This window comes from Ailuropoda melanoleuca, chromosome 16 (assembly GCF_002007445.2).
Source record: "Ailuropoda melanoleuca isolate Jingjing chromosome 16, ASM200744v2, whole genome shotgun sequence".
In the NCBI taxonomy this organism is placed as follows: domain Eukaryota; kingdom Metazoa; phylum Chordata; class Mammalia; order Carnivora; family Ursidae; genus Ailuropoda; species Ailuropoda melanoleuca.
In genome coordinates, this window is record NC_048233.1 from 51,300,926 (window position 1) to 51,317,270 (window position 16,345).

A 16,345-nucleotide genomic window follows, 5' to 3' on the forward strand; every position below is an offset into this window, starting at 1 on the left:
CAAGAACTCCCTTGTCTCTTAGTCTGCTCAATTTCTTCTTCATAGTTATTCTCTATGTTCAGGGTTAATAATTTTTCTTGAGTAAAGAACTGAGTGATACTATTTTCTATCTTCGTATATAATTAAACAATTTGTTCTATGTAGTACATCCTTTTCATACTGCTAAAGAGTCCTTTTAAAACTACATATTTAAAAAGAATTTTCCAATACCCTTATGTTCCTTTTTCTTTATGTACTCCTTCAAATTTTACAATTATTATATTTAAGGCACTGTTTCTAAGTGCTTGAAGTAGGAGCTAAGGTATGAATCCATTTCTTCCTCAATATGCTATCAAAACAGGGCAAGATCCCTATAAACAATCCTGATAGGATCAAGGAAATAAGAAATGCTAAGTAAAAATTCAGGAGATGTAGAATGGAAAATCACTACCAGCTAGAGGAGATCAGGGAAGGTTCTGGGAGATCTGTAATATCCATGAAGTTGCACCTTTATTTTAATTCCTTTACTCCTAACTCTATATTCTTCAACCACATTACAGCGTTTCCTTATTCTTCCTGGCACTTTCGGGGGCTTTCACACTTTGCTTACATAAAATGAGTGGGCTGGACTTGAGAACTGGAAAGTATCCCCTCAGTCATAGAATGTTATAACTCTTTGCTGCTCCCTCCACCTCTAAACACCGAATTTCCTTCTTCAAGGTCTTCCTTGCAAACCTGTTCTTTCATTTATAAGCTATTGCTGAGCTCTCACCTCCACAGCAAATGTGACCTCCCCTCTGAAGTTCTATTTATCACAGCACTTACCATTGTCTGTCTTTTCTGATACCAGGAACTGGTTCCTAATATCTTACCACATGCGTGCTAGTACACAGACCCAAACTAGAACAGCCATTCTTGACATACCTTTTAGTTTCCTTGTGTACACGCTGCAGGTGCTAAATTAAACTTTCAAAAGATCTTAAGATTTGGAAGAGAACTTAGAGATCATCTAGTCCAACTTTCTAGAGCAAGAATAAAGACTCTCATATTCATTGTTTTAAGATAAAGATTCTTCTTGAGTCACTGATTTATTAATTCTCCTTTAGGACAAAGGGAGAAGAGAAAGAGGTTCTGAAGCTCTTCTGCCAAAACCTTTTATACACGGAAAGATACAGACAGCAATTTGAATACAGTTACTAAACTTAACAACTCGTTGGTATATTATATTTTGAGATTAAAAGTTACATTTCAAAGGAAAAAAACATCAAATTTTTGAAAAACAGCTGTCTCAAAGAGGAACTTCTTACAAATAACCTGACAAAAGACACTTTGATGGTTACCTAAGTAAGATTTAGAGTTTTTTCAGCTTCATTTTTATCTACGAGTCTCTTTGAAATGGCTTTATTATTCAGAAGTCCATTTCCTTACTGTACTTCTAACAACCATTTCCTTAGGTCCAAAGTTCCTTCTTACTACTGACTATTAATTGTAAAGGCTTATAATTTCAAGGCTTCGGACAAGATTTTTTTTTTTTTTAAAGATTTTATTTATTTATTTGACAGAGAGAGACAGCCAGCGAGAGAGGGAACACAGGCAGGGGGAGTGGGGAGAGGAAGAAGCAGGCTCCCAGCGGAGGAGCCTGATGTGGGACTCGATCCCATAAAGCCGGGATCACGCCCTGAGCCGACAGCAGACGCTTAACAACTGTGCCACCCAGGCGCCCCAGACAAGAAGATTTTGTTTCTAGAACTTAATCAGAAAAATAAGCACCTCAAGAAATCTAAGACTTACAGCCTGTTTATATATTACAACCATAGGAATCTTTCTTTATTGTCCCTCATAGATATTCATCTTGTCTCTGCTTACCTCTCTAATATGACAGAATGCTTACTACCTTGTCACGCATGTCTCTGAAATTAAGAAAGATCCAGAAATAAGACCGCTAAATTTAAATTATAGGATCCTGCATATTATACATGTACCTACATCAGGTGTTCAGGAAATCTGTCTACATTTATCCGTGAGAGTTATATGAAACTAAAAACAGTTTAAAAAATTTCTCGTTAATAAAGTAGCCAGAAATCTCATTTGGACACTGGTATATGCCGTCTTGCATTTTAAGTCAACCCAAAGACCACCCTTTGTAAAGTAGTCTTTGATTACCACTGAAACATGGGTTAATAATTATTTCTCATTGATTTTCTAATGTGTCTTACTCATAGACTGATCTCACGATTAATCTAACCTACCTAGGTTATGTTATCATTAAATGGTTAAAATAAGAAGTTGGTAGTACATGTAGTCTATGAACTAAATGAATAAATAAGACAAGACTGACCCCATCATGTGAACCATTAATCCATTCCCTGTAATTTACAAAAAAGTTAAGTCTTTTTTTAAATGGTATTAAAATATAGGGGCGCCTGGGTGGCTAAGTTAAGCGTCCAACTCTTGATTTTGGCTCAGGTCGCCACCTCAGGGTTGTGAGATCGAGCCCCACATCACGCTCCATGCTGGGTGTGAAGCCTGCTTAAGATTCTCTCTTTCCCTCTCCAAGAAAAAAAAAAGGGTATTATTTTTTCTCCTTGGTTGAATTCATTATAGTTAGCATTCCATTAACCTTTCAGCTATCTACACTAAATATATAAAGTTCTTAAAAGGGAAGCAGAGCAAGCAAGGATTTCAAAGTCCAAAACCAATCAAGATCATTGTCATTATCTCACTCCTTCCTTCTCTGAAAACAGAATGAAGTTACATTTCTCTAGAATGGAAAAAACTCCTTTGGAATTATATACATACCATAAAATTTCACCAATAAACCAAGTCTTACCTCCCATTAAACTGCAACTACGTTTCCTTTAATGGTCTAGTTAGCACCCATTATTTCCAATCTAGATCTAACAGAATTTCTAATACAATTATTCAAAAGACTTTTCATTACCTGGGATTGGGAGGATATCCAGATGGATATGCAGAGATTCCACTTGGCATGCCTGGGATATAGGAAGCTAAAAATAATTTTTAACATTTTAAAATAATGTGCATAGTCCTGGATATATAGGCTATCAAATAAGACATATATCATTGTCAAACCACCGCAAAATTTCATACAGGTAAAGAATCCAAATCTCAGCACCAAAACAAAACAAACACTCCACCCATATTAGTTCTTTAATGCAAGCAGTATCTTCAAATCACAAATTATCAAAGCGTTAACTGTGAGGCATGACAATACACATGACAATCCCAACAGGGAATCACTGGCAAACAGGTCAACCTGGTCAGCTCTCCACACTCTCAAAGAATCTGTAACCTGACCCAGCAGCTGGTTCCACTGGAATTTAGAGGAAGGTAATTCTGCCCTCCTCTGGTCCAAGGTCAGCTTCTAGAAAGTGCCCTCTTTGTTATATCTAAGAGACCTTTTGATATTTCTTGTTGACCAAATGTGGACCAGTTTGCAGGGGTGGTCTTGTTGGCTTGATTGAGGACTTTAAAAGACTTCAAATTACTATGAGAAGTCCTTTACAAAATTTATATTCAGGTAGACAGGGTTAAAGCTGTAAAACAAAAGCTCAGACATACTAGGGAAAAAAGGTTCAAATCTAGTAAGCTTAAAGAACAGTTTATATATTTTTTAGAACACTAAAGACACAGAACTGGTCAGCGGTGCCAGGAGGCTAATCAATGTAGAGGAAGAAAATTTTGACTTTAACTGGAAATTACTTGTCTGAGAATCAGTTTATCCTCAGTGAAATTCTTCTCACTGAATACAATGATGAATTAGCTCTTAATCCAATCAATAAATATTCTAGTGCCTTCTATGTAACCAGCACCAGGAATCTGATTAAAAAAAGAAAGAATTCCTGGCTTCAAGCTGCTCATGGTCTAGTGGCAGAGATGAGGAATAATAATACAGAGTGCTCTGTGTTATGACAGGAGCAGTACATGGTAATACATACATATGGAACCATAAAGGAGGCAGCTCATCTAAACCTAAGAGGTGGAGGAAATAAAAGTGACCTAGCAGAGGAATGGTATATAAAGGTTTGGAAGGCAAGAGAGGTGGAGCCTTCAAGAAATGAACTTTTAAAGCACAAATATAAGTGGGTGGGAGCAGTCTACACTGGGCTCTGACCAAGGGCCTCAGAAATCTTTCCTGGAGATGCTAAGCATACATCTCCGAGTATCAGTTTTCAGTCTTCCTGTTAGGATGAACTATAGATGTTATAAGTAAATTTTTTCTTAAGTATAAGAAGCTATGATGATGTTCAATGCTATTTTAGGAAGGGGAAAAAACCTCCCGAAATGTCTCTACTGCTGGATTCCATAAGACATTTTTTTCTTCCTGGGCAAAGCACAGTTGATCTTTAAGAACATCAAAACAGGGGTGCCTGGGTGGCGCAGTCGTTAAGCGTCTGCCTTCGGCTCAGGGCGTGATCCCGGCGTTCTGGGATCGAGCCCCACATCAGGCTCCTCTGCTAGGAGCCTGCTTTTTCCTCTCCCACTCCCCCTGTTTGTGTTCCCTCTCTCGCTGGGCTGTCTCTCTCTGTCAAATAAATAAATAAAATCTTAAAAAAAAAAAAAAAAGAACATCAAAACACAAGGCTACTATTAAGTGTCAGCAACACACATGGTCAATTACTAACCCCACCCCATGCTAGTTTTTCCTCTGTACACAAACTACCACTTCGTGGTCATGAGCAGTCATAGTCATGCACCAAATTTTCATAATCAGAAGGAATTTTCCTTTTCTAAGGTTCTGAAAAGCTACTAACTAATTCCACCAGAGCCTTCAAATTTTAACTCTTAGAAAGAACAAATGCTGTTTGAATCCAAGACTATCAAGGAAGAAGAAAATGAGGTAAAGTAATTTTAGAGCCAGAATAAAATGGGATACAAATTACCCATAACACACAGGATCAAACAAGAATGAATATGAAGTGCTTAGCTGTGTCTCACAGTTATACGTCAATAAATGTTGACTCTTACTGTTAGTTGTCAAAAAATGAGGTTTGGCCATTACATCTTTTAATGTGACTCTTAGCTAGCTCAAAGTCATCCTAAAATAGCAGATCAAAAAGTATTCTGAATAATGATAAAAATAACAATAGAAGTATATAATTCTGAATTAGAAGATAATCCTCATATAAGTTACATCCAGATTTCTGGGCTATTCCTTGGTGTGCGTGGAAGGGAATGGAATTTAGACTTTCATCTCTTTATAGTCATACCTACTAATAATCAGTATCTTTTAAATGTATAAAAAGTAATAAAACTGGAATTGAAGGATAATAAATTGGCCTCTTGTAGTAATTTACTTAAATCAGCTATAGATTGTTTAATGTGATATACAGTGAGTGCACAACTGAACTGCAAAAACGATCTCTTTACTGTGGCCTCTTTCTGGAATGCTGCACTTCCAGTGTCAATGTAAAACTGAAAGAAACTTAAAATGGAAAAAAAAGTTGCTTAGGAGACTGCCCAAACTTCTGAAAAGGTTATCTTCAGTGGTCACTAGCTACATTATTGGAGCAAACATGAATGGCAAACTAGGAAATATTCGGTATTTCAAACTTAAAAGAGCAAGGTTGTCTAATCTCAAGTCCTAGAGTCAACAGAATTTATTAAGATGAAAACAAATTTCTGTTCCAAAAGAATCACTAGAACTTTTAGTAAAAGAGCTACTATTTCCTAAAACCAAACTTATGCTGTGAAGGCAGGGAAGGAAAAGGAAGTGGGTTCAGAAAGTTCTTTCTGTTAAGTTCCCATTCAGCTTGTGAGTCAGTGTTCCTCAAGACAGAATAGATCAAAAAGAGGATAACTCCCAGTGTAAGAAAAATGAAAGCTCACATAATCTAACTTAAGTTTTGCTTAATTATAATCTTGAACAAACTTGTTAAAAAAAAAAATCACAGCTCAAAACACAATGAAATCAATACAGGTTTAGTAAAGTCAAAACAAGTAAGTACAACCAATTCTCAATTATCCAAGGTGATCTGAAAGTAGTAACAGGAATTACTGGAAAAAAAAAAAAGAAAGAATAGAGATAACGTACACCAACCAGGGGAGAGCACTGACTTCATGCTCTCACCCTCTCCACACCAGGCAAAATCATGAATTGGCTGTACTAAAGAGAAGAAAGCTGAGAGCTAGATGTTCAGTTGCGTAACAGCCAGAATAGCAGAATGTGAATGATTTAGCTGACTCTCATTCTTATCTACAACAGTGATCGGGCAGTTGCAAAGAAAAGCAGGCTACCTTTCGAGTTTTGTTTCCAAACTGATGATAGAAGGCTATTCCATGGCATGTATAATTAAAAATTTAAAAAAAATTCTAGCTCTATTCCAGCATTCTCTCTCTTCCATTTTGGAATCGAACACACCCATAGTTAGATTTCTACCCACAAACGAAAGCCCAAATGCCAGTCTTTGGTGGGACTCTGTACATGCAGATGTGTGGCCTCAGAATACCTCCAAAAAATCCACTAACTGGGTAAGCTAAAAAGCAAAGGCATGAAAAACAATTTTTTTTCTAGGTTTTGTGTTTTGTTTATGAGTTTAAAAATCAGACTTAATTATACTTACTATTTGGTGGCCCTGTTGCCTGGTATGGTGGGTAAGATGCTGAAATAGTAGGACGAGAGAAGACTGGAGGTTCATCTCCAAACACCACGATCATGACCTGAATAAGCCCCAGTAAGTCGGACTGGGGCTAAAAACAGAAAACAAATTAAGTCAGCTACAGATCTTTTTTTTTTTTTTTTTTAAGGTTTTATTTATTTGTCCGAGAGAGAGAGAGAGAGAGAGAATGCACACAAGAGGGGCAGGGAGAAGCAGGTTCCCCACTGAGCAGGGAGCCTGTTTCAGAAATCGATCCCAGGGGGGCCTGGGTGCCTCAGTCGTTAAGCGTCTGCCTTCGGCTCAGGGCGTGATCCCGGTATTCTGGGATCGAGCCCTACATCAGGCTCCTCTGCTGGGAGCCTGCCTCTTCCTGTCCCACTCCCCCTGCTTGTGTTCCCTCTCTCACTGTCTCTCTCTCTGTCAAATAAATAAAATCTTAAAAAAAAAAAAAAAGAAATCGATCCCAGGATCGAGATCATGACCTGAGCTGAAGGCAGACGCTTAACTGCCTGAGCCACCCAGGCGCCCCAAGACCGAGAGTTTTCTATGAAAGTTCAGCCTCCCCCATCATAACAGAGAGATGTTACTGACAATCAGCTGTTCAGGCAGGGACCACATATTCCAGCAACTAGTTTTTATCAATGGACCGTAAGCAGAAGTGACTTAACTTTCAAGCCAAGGTGGGTAAGAAGGGGGTTAACTCCTTCACCACCTCTAGATGCTTGTCTTCCGTGATGCAGACACTCCGCCAGCCTGGGAGATGGTGGCACCATAAACCAGGGAGGGCCTCGGTCCCGAGCACCAAGTAGAGGAAAGCTGCTTGCCCTGAAGGACACCCCCAGGGGACTTTTTTTTTTTTTTTTAAACAGATTTTATTTACTTGCCTAGAGAGAGAGAGTGCACAAGCAGGGGGAGCGGCAGGCGGAGGGAGAGGGAGAAGCAGGCTCCCCTCAGGGCAGGGAGCCCGATGCAGGGCTCAATCCCAGGACCCTAAGATTATGACCTGAGCCAAAGGCAGATGCTTAACCGACTGAGCTGCCAGGCACCACCCCCCCAGTAGACTAGTATGTGGGCAAGAAACTTCTACAGCGTTACGCCTCTTAGCACTTTGGGGTTTATATTTTGAAGCAGCTAGTGATTACTAGTCAGAGCTAATTAATGTATTCATCTAGTATACTTCAGACATTATACCAAATAATCATTGCTTTTAATACCCTAATCTTGTTCAAAAGTCTAAAATGACTCCCAACTGTCTACTGAAGGACAAAGCCCTTAGCTAACACTCAGGGTCCTTCATGGTATAGCCTTGAATACCATACTTAAGTTAGCCACCATTGTGCCTTTTCTGTTAGATCTGGGAAATCTGTCATACATACAGAAATGTCTGACCTGTGTAACTTTAAAGAGTTAAGAAATTAAGAAAAAACCTGGAAGCCACCACCCGCGTTAAGAAATAGAAGACTGACAATAACTTAGAAGCTCCAGACTGCATCCCCCCATTTCCTCATGACATAAACCACTTCTCTGATTTAGTGGATAATCATTCTTTGGCTTAACTTTAAACATACTACCTTATGATGTCCTGAACTGTCTGTTTAATGTGGCTTTTTTTGGAACTTCATATGAGTTTAATCAAACTGTACATTCTACTGAGATTTGCTTTTGTTCCATGTTTGAAAGATACATTCCTGTTAAAGAGTACAGCTACATCTAACTCATTTTCATGTATGGTGTTCCACCCAATAAATACATTATAACTTCTTTGTTTTCCTGTGAATAGCTAGGTGTGTCGTCTTCGGCAGTGTATGCCGCCATCAACATTCTCGCTATACTTTTGAGCACGTATGTGCAAGGGTTGTTCTTGGGCGGTAGTCCTCAACTGGAGGTGATATATTTGCCTCCCAGGGGATACTGAGCAATGCCAAGAACATTTTCGGTTGTCACAATGGGGTGTTCCGCTACTGGCATCTTGTGGGTAAAGGCCAGAGATTCTACACCCTACAACAGACAGGACAGCCCTCCCGCAACAAAAAATTACGCGATCCACAAAGTCAATAGTGCTGAGCTATATACCTCGGTGTGGAACTGCTAGGTCATAGGGCACGTGCTCACAACTTTACTAACTACGCCCAACTGGTTCCCAAAGTAGCTGGTGTCCAAGAGTTCTTTTTTTCCACCTCCTCAGTAACCCACATTGTCAACTGGTAGCACAAATTTGATGGGTATTCAGTGGTACCTCACTGTGGTTTTAATTTACATTTCCCTCACTACTAGCAGGGTTAAACATCTTTCCCTATGTTTATTGGCCACTAGACTTTCTCTTTTGTGAAGTACTTACTTGCTCAAGAGTTTTATCTATTTTTCTACTTTTATGGTTTCTTTTATGATTCCCAAGTTATTTTAATATCCTGGATATTATTCTGAGAGTATTAAGTATTACAAATATATTCTTCCAGTTTGTGGTTAGTCTTTTCATACTTTTTAATGTCTTTAATAAATAGAAGTTCGCAATTTGTACAAATTCAAGGGAAAATTTATTACTTTTCCTTTCTAGTAAATACTTTTTGTTTAAAAAAAAAAAAAGAAAAACACCACCCAAAAAACCTAACCTATTCCAAGATCACAGAGGCAATCTTCTATATTGTTTTTTTTCCTTTTGCCTTTTACAGTCTACCTGAAATTTTTGTGTTATATGAATAGGAATCCAACTGTCCCAGCTCCATTACTGAAAAGTTCATCTTATCCCCAAATGATCTGCTATAATACCACTGGTCACATAGCAAGTGTTTATATACAGTGGATCTTTTTATGGTGGTTTTTTTTTTTTAAGATTTTATTTATATGAGAGCAAGCGAGGTGATATATTTGCCTCCCAGGGGATACTGAGAAAAGAGGAGGGAGAGAAGCAGACTCCCCATTAAGCCTGATCCCAAGACCCTGACATCATGACTTGAGCCAAAGTCAGACACTTACCCGACTGAACCACCCAGGCACTCCTCTGGGTTATTACATTCCATCTATCCATTTGAATATTTCTGTGACAGTTCTGTACTATCTTAATTACTAGTTTTATAATACATTTTGACAGGTGTAGGGCAAGTCCCTTCTACCTTATTCTTCTTGGAGAGGGCCTTAGCTATGCTCAACCTTTTGCATTTCCATATAAATTTTAGATTCAGCTTATCAAATTCAGAAAGTTAAACAAATATACAAAGAAACAAAAATTGTTAGGACAAAAATCAATTTGTAAAAAACTATGAATAAGGTTTTCTCTAAGTCTTCTTTAATGTCTTTCAATAAAATTTAGAATTTTTTCCATAATGGACTTATACATCTTTTGTAAGGTTTACTCATAAATCAATAGCATTGAAAAATATATTCATTTACCAGTTCATTATTCTCTACTCTGCTAAGTCCAATCTGCTATTAAACTGGGCTACTGAGTTCTTAATTTCTATGATTCTATTTTCCAGTTCTAAGATTTCCACCTGGTTCCTTTTTAATACAATTCTCCATCTTGAACATATTAATCACAATCATTTTCAAGTCTGGGTCTGATAACTGGTTATCTGGGGGTTGTGGTATCCTGTTTCTACTGTCTTTTTTTCCCTCTTTGTCCTCTTTTTTGATGTACTTGGTAATTTTAAATTGTATGCTAGACACTGAAAAATTATAGAGGCTCTATACACTCCAGGAAGGATTCACCCTATTCTCTGGCAGGCAGATACTGTGAGAATCACCTTAATACAATCAAGACTGAGTTGATTCAAGGCTCCTGGGGTGTGTTCCTCCAGTGGCATCATCTAAGAGTCCAGGATGTTTACTTATATCCCTCCCTCCTTGATAAGGTTCCGAGCTCCTACTGTCTCCTCAACCTGGGGCCACAGAGAACTTGGCTGGGTTTTTCAGATGCTTCTGCGTAGATTTCGGTTTTTTAAAAGATTTTATTTATTTACTTGTCAGAGAGTGAGTGAGTGAGTGAGCAAGCACAAGCAGGGCGAGCGGCAGGCAGAGGGAGAAGGAGGCTCCCTGCTGAGCAAGGAGCCTGTTGAGGGACTCGATCCCAGGACTCTGGGATCATGACCCGAGCCAAAGGCAGGCGCTTAACTGACTAAGCCACCTAGGGATCCCTCTGCTTAGTTTTTTAACACTGTCTTTGAAGCTTAGAATTCAGCTTATCCCTTGAGGGAGAAACTCAGGTTATCTGGTTTGCTACTTGATAGGAATGCTGAGTAATGAGATTTGAACAGTTTCACAAATACATGCCACCAGTACACTACTTTTTTTTTTTTTTTTAATTTATTTATTTGACAGAGGTAGAGACAGCCAGCGAGAGAGGGAACACAAGCAGGGGGAGTGGGAGAGGAAGAAGCAGGCTCATAGCAGAAGAGCCTGATGTGGGGCTCGATCCCATAACGCCAGGATCACGCCCTGAGCCGAAGGCAGACGCTTAACCGCTGTGCCACCCAGGCGCCCCACCAGTACACTACTTTTTAAAATGCATTTCCCATTATGTGAATCCCATCTATTCTTAAAGGTTCAACTCAAGCAAATAAAATAGTGACTATGTGTATTCTGTAAGGTACCAAGCTCTATACAAATATATTTCTTTTGGAGAAACTTTTCCAATTATCCAGCTCAGTGATTAGGATCTTAGGTGATATTATCTATCTTCCTGGGACTCCTCTTTGAATATTAAATGCCAGAGAGCAAAATATATAAAATGCAATGAATTCACACAACACTCTTAATACTTACGTGTTTCCATTCATGTAGATAAGGAAGATATATCTTCCCATTTGCATCAACATGCTTTCCTGTTTTAATAGTCATTGAACTAGTAGGCTTAACGAAACAGATAGGGGGATTATACGGGTATGTGTCCAGCAGCCACAGGCATATTGGAATATTATATGTATTACCTGAAAGAGAAAGAGAACTTCAGTTACTCTATTTTTATTATTTTTTAATAATGGCTTAGTAGGTAAGCAAGAGACAACTAAAAAACACTTAAAAGAAAAATGACAAATATTTTATGTTTCAAAGTTCTGTTTAAGATGTTTCTCAAATTTTCAGTTTTTAAAACTATCAGCAGCATTAAGGAGCTAATTGACTCTGCCAGTGTCTGCTTGCTGTTGTAAAAACATTCTTTACATCTTATGTCTCAAACCATTCTTTGCAACTTGACTCTTGTCATTTCGGTTCACAAGGTTCACTGGGAAGGGATATAAAAGGAAGACTATAGATCTTGGTGTCCTATCAGAACATGATATAAGCTGCACCTGAAACTGCCTTGCCAAAAACTATAAGACCTAATCCAACTTCCAAACAGATGTTGACTGGTGGCCACGGCCTGACCAATCATATGGTATTTTCAGTGATAGTTACGCAGAATCAATGTTATTTCTTTTTCTTTGCTTTAGGTAATAGAATCTTTCTCAGTTGAGGAATTTGACTAAATACAGTCAAACTGAACAGTGTTTCAAAGGATTCAATAGTTAACATACTGAACATAAAGCCATCTCCTTCTCTAAGCTCGAAGCCCAATGTCCCAAGTAATCATCTGAATCACCTAATGTAATTCAGATATATTTCTTCCCCTTAGAAAGAGTTTCACTTCATACTAAGTATATATACCTAAATTGCACTTGAAGGAAACCAGCTGTGGGACTCTGGATTTACTTTTTACCCAAAATTTCATCTATAATGGAAAAAAACAAAACAAACACAACTCCAATAGTATATAACTAAACACATAAAATGTAAGTGTATTTCCATCACACAGAATACTTTGTTTTATGAAAATAAAGAATTCTACGGAATTACTAGGCTTAGGACCTATGCCATGTAAGCAATGGTGAGGGAAGAGAAAAGGTTTAGTTAACATCTATCTACAATAAATGTCTTTAATTATGAGATAGTTTCCTGTCTCCCTCTTCCCACCATATAACTGTTTCTCCCATCCAAGTTTATTTCCTGGGGCAAAGGCAAAGTCAATAATCCTGAATTTTACTCAGGCCACCCTAAATTCATCACAGCTGCTTTATACCATGCTGATGCTCAAGCGTTTTCACGCTCTGCCTAGAATGCCCATTCTCATGTAACTGGTTGACTCACCCTTTAATACCAAATTCAAATGGCATTTCCTCCATGATCTTCCTACATGGTCTTATTCTCCTCTGCAATCTCATAGCATCTTTATATTTTATCATTCTACAGCGGTTACAGGAAACTGTAAATAACTATTTATCCCCTCTGTTTTACCTATTTGTGTAAGTTCTTCCAGAGAAGGTACATCCTTTATTCACCTTTTTTTTTTTTTAAGATTTTATTTATGCGCTTATTTGACAGAGCACAATCAGGGAGAGTGGCAGGCAGAAGGAGAGGGAGATGCAGGCTCCCTGCCGAGCAGAGAGCCCGAAGTGGGACTCGATCTCAGGACCTCAGGATCATGACCCGAGCCGAAGGCAGACTCCCAAATGGGCCACCCAGGCACCCCCTTTATTCACCTTTGTATCCATAGCCCCAGTCCCTATGCCTCATGCACAGCAAGTACTATATAAAATCAACGGGTGTATTACAGAGACACAGGTCTTAGGTAGTCACAAAGAATAATTAAGAAACAGAGTTGTCCAAAAAGAGAACAGTCATTCATCAAGCTGAATGCTCCCTTATCACTCTAAGTATTCCAGCACAGGATGGCTGACTGGGTAAAAGAAAACATAATTATCTACCATCAGCATTATCACTGACATTACTGCTATAATAAAAAAAAATTTTTTTTTAAGTAGCTATTATTTATTTGTGAGAGAGAGAGAGAGAGCACAAGCAGGGGGAGCGGCAGGCAAAGGGAGAAAACAGACTCCCTGTTGAGCAAGGAGCCCAACGTGGGACTCGATCCCAGGACCCTGGGATCATGACCTGAGCCAAAGGCAGAGACTTCAGTGACTGAGCCACCCAGGCATCCCATAATAGCTACTTTTGATATCTGTTTATTACATACCAAGCTCTGTGCTAAGTCCTTTACGTTATCACAACGAATACTTTAAGTTAGTTCTACTATGCAATTGTTCTAGATGTCCATTGTCACAAAACTGACAGACTACAGAGAACTGAACCCTTACTTTGCTCTGACTTTAAAGCCTCTACCTTAGCCATTATACGGTACAGCTCCCCATTGCTGGAAACGTCTGGATGGGTAGGAGGCTGAATTACAAGGTGCTGAAAATCCCTCTCTAGGGGTGCCCAGCTGGCTTGGCGGGTAGACTGTGAGACTCTTACTCTTGGGGTTGGGTTGTGAGTTCAAGCCCCATGTTGGGTGTAGAGACTACTTAAAAATAAAACATTAAAAAAAAAAATTCCTTTCTAGTTCTAAGATTCCCTGATTTTCTGAAACGTCGAACTCTTCCAGTGCACGAGGCACTTATTTGTTAGTATGTCTCAGTAAAGAAGGGGAAAAAAAGCTGAAAATATTAGGTGCTGCTGCCAGATGAAATTCAATTAGAGTAAGTTCAAAGCTCTACCTCATCATTAAAGTCAGGAGAAAGGTTTAATTTACTTATGACTCTCTGGCAACCTAGTAGGTGCATCACAATGCATCTGTATTGGAAACGTAAATTACATAAGATGCTTACCTTTATAAGGCACAGGAATTGTTCCAGTGAGGTTCATTAGTTCCCTGGAACTGCCATCATTAAAAACTGAAAAGAAAGAAGAATGATTCAATCATGAGCATTTTCACAGATACTCCCATATGAATTATTCTTCCAGAAACACTGGTTAAAACTCATTACTACCCTTGAAAGAAGCTAACTTGTTAATGTCGCATCCATTTTGTCCCATAACAAAATATCCTTTGTCGACTCACTCAATGGGATCGGCTTTTAAATGAGTAAAGAAAAGATGCTTTGAATTACCTGGAAAAATGAATGTGAGTGCTATAGTTCCAGCAAACATAAGCTCTTGGTCCCCAACTAATACGATTATAAAGTTACTTAAAAATCACTATCAGCTGATACCACACTAAATGTTAATCCAGTATCATTAAATTTTAGATTGCCCAGATTTTATTGCTACCCAACATCATTCTCAATCCCAAAATAGTATCAAACCACAGTATTAAAAAGTTTTCAGTCAAATATAGACATCTTTCAATACAAGTATTTCTCATATCATGTCAGTTTTTCTATCTGTAATTGATTATAACGAGGCTACATGATTTATATCATATGGACTGCTATTATTTGTAAAAATGATGTGGAATTGGGGCGCCTGGGTGGCACAGCGGTTAAGCGTCTGCCTTCAGCTCAGGGCGTGATCCCGGCGTTGTGGGATCGCCCCACATCAGGCTCCTCCGCTAGGAGCCTGCTTCTTTCCTCTTCCACTCCCCCTGCTTGTGTTCCCTCTCTCGCTGGCTGTCTCTATCTCTGTTGAATAAATAAATAAAATCTTTAAAAGAAAAATGATGTGGAATTAACACTGTATCACATAGAAAAGCTGTCCTGTGCAATATAAGAACACAGAACTATACTGCTGACCTCTGTTCTCTTACTTAGCATCAACAATTACCATCTCTGCTATAATTTATTCTAACTTTGTGCTTGTTAAAAAAAAATCACCTTATTTAAATTTAGGGTTTTAATTACTCTATAAGCATGGTGATAACAATGGTTTAGACTTGGTCCAGCCACATAAATCTATATAAAATTTATTCAGTGATGGAGTCTTTGTCAGTTTGAAGATTTCATTTATTAATTTATTTTGAGATGGGGGAGAGGGCGCGCATGCACTTGTGAGTGGGGGGGGGTGAAGGGAGAGGAAGAGAGGAACTTAAGCAGACTCTGCACTGAGCATGGAGCCCAAACTGGGCTCGATCGCATAATCCATGAGATCACGACTGAGCTAAAACCAAAAGTCTGACACTTAACCGACTGAGCCACCCAGGCACCCCTCTTTGTCAGTTTAGATAAACATATTTATTCTTTTAGCATGCAGTAAAAACTATACATTTACAGTAAAGTTCTAGCCCCAGTCACTTTTTTTTCCCTCTCTGAAGTCATTTTTAAATTAACTCTAATTCTGGTAATATGAGGTTTTCCCCAGATCTAAATACCATAGGAAGGAGAATCGTGCCCTAGGTTTGGGAGAGAAATTCTGGTTCATGCTTTTGTTGTTCAGAAAATACAGGACTCCTTTTCCCTCTGTTGACTCTCATCTCTTGTCACCAAGCTTCTAAGGTTTTCAAAGCCCAAAGAGTGAGTGGAGTTTAGAATGACAGTCTCACCTACAAAACTTAGCTCGTAGCCCTCTGTGCCAAGAGCCTCATAATGGACAGGAGGCAGCAGGGGTTTTCCCTTGGCCCTGGCACATTAGGGGTTTATAAGGACACAGAGTTGGAAAGATGACATTAGGATTGGTGGGGACAAAAAGACCTTTAAAAAAAAAAAAAAGGGAACAACTCTAAGGGCACCTGGGTGGCACAGTCAATTAAAGAGTCTGACTCTGGGTTTCGGCTCAGGTCGTGTCTCAGGGTCATGAGATCAAGCCCCATGTCAGGTTTTAGCGTGGAGTCTGCTTGAGTTTTTCTCTCCATCTCCCTCTGCCACCCCCCACCCTGCGTGCGCTGGCTCTCTCTCGCGCACTAAAATAAATATATAAATCTTAAAGCAAAAACAAAGAACAAATCCAGGTACTGTCATTTCTTACTTAACTCTGTTTTATTTCATCTCAACAGAAAGTAGACACAC

At 38.9% G+C, this 16,345-nt stretch overlaps 1 protein-coding gene across 2 annotated transcripts in view; it reads right to left on the minus strand.

Annotated features, from left to right (window-relative positions):
• TSG101 (tumor susceptibility 101) overlaps window positions 1–16,345 on the minus strand; it is a 39,810-nt gene that overhangs the window by 16,541 nt on the left and 6,924 nt on the right. For both annotated transcript variants that reach the window (XM_002926156.4, XM_019806836.2), the window contains 4 exons: window positions 14,234–14,299; window positions 11,358–11,521; window positions 6,564–6,690; window positions 2,921–2,987 (listed from right to left, as the gene is read on the minus strand). In XM_002926156.4, coding sequence (XP_002926202.1) covers window positions 2,921–2,987; window positions 6,564–6,690; window positions 11,358–11,521; window positions 14,234–14,299 — 424 coding nt within the window. The remainder of the gene's footprint in view (window positions 1–2,920; window positions 2,988–6,563; window positions 6,691–11,357; window positions 11,522–14,233; window positions 14,300–16,345) is intronic.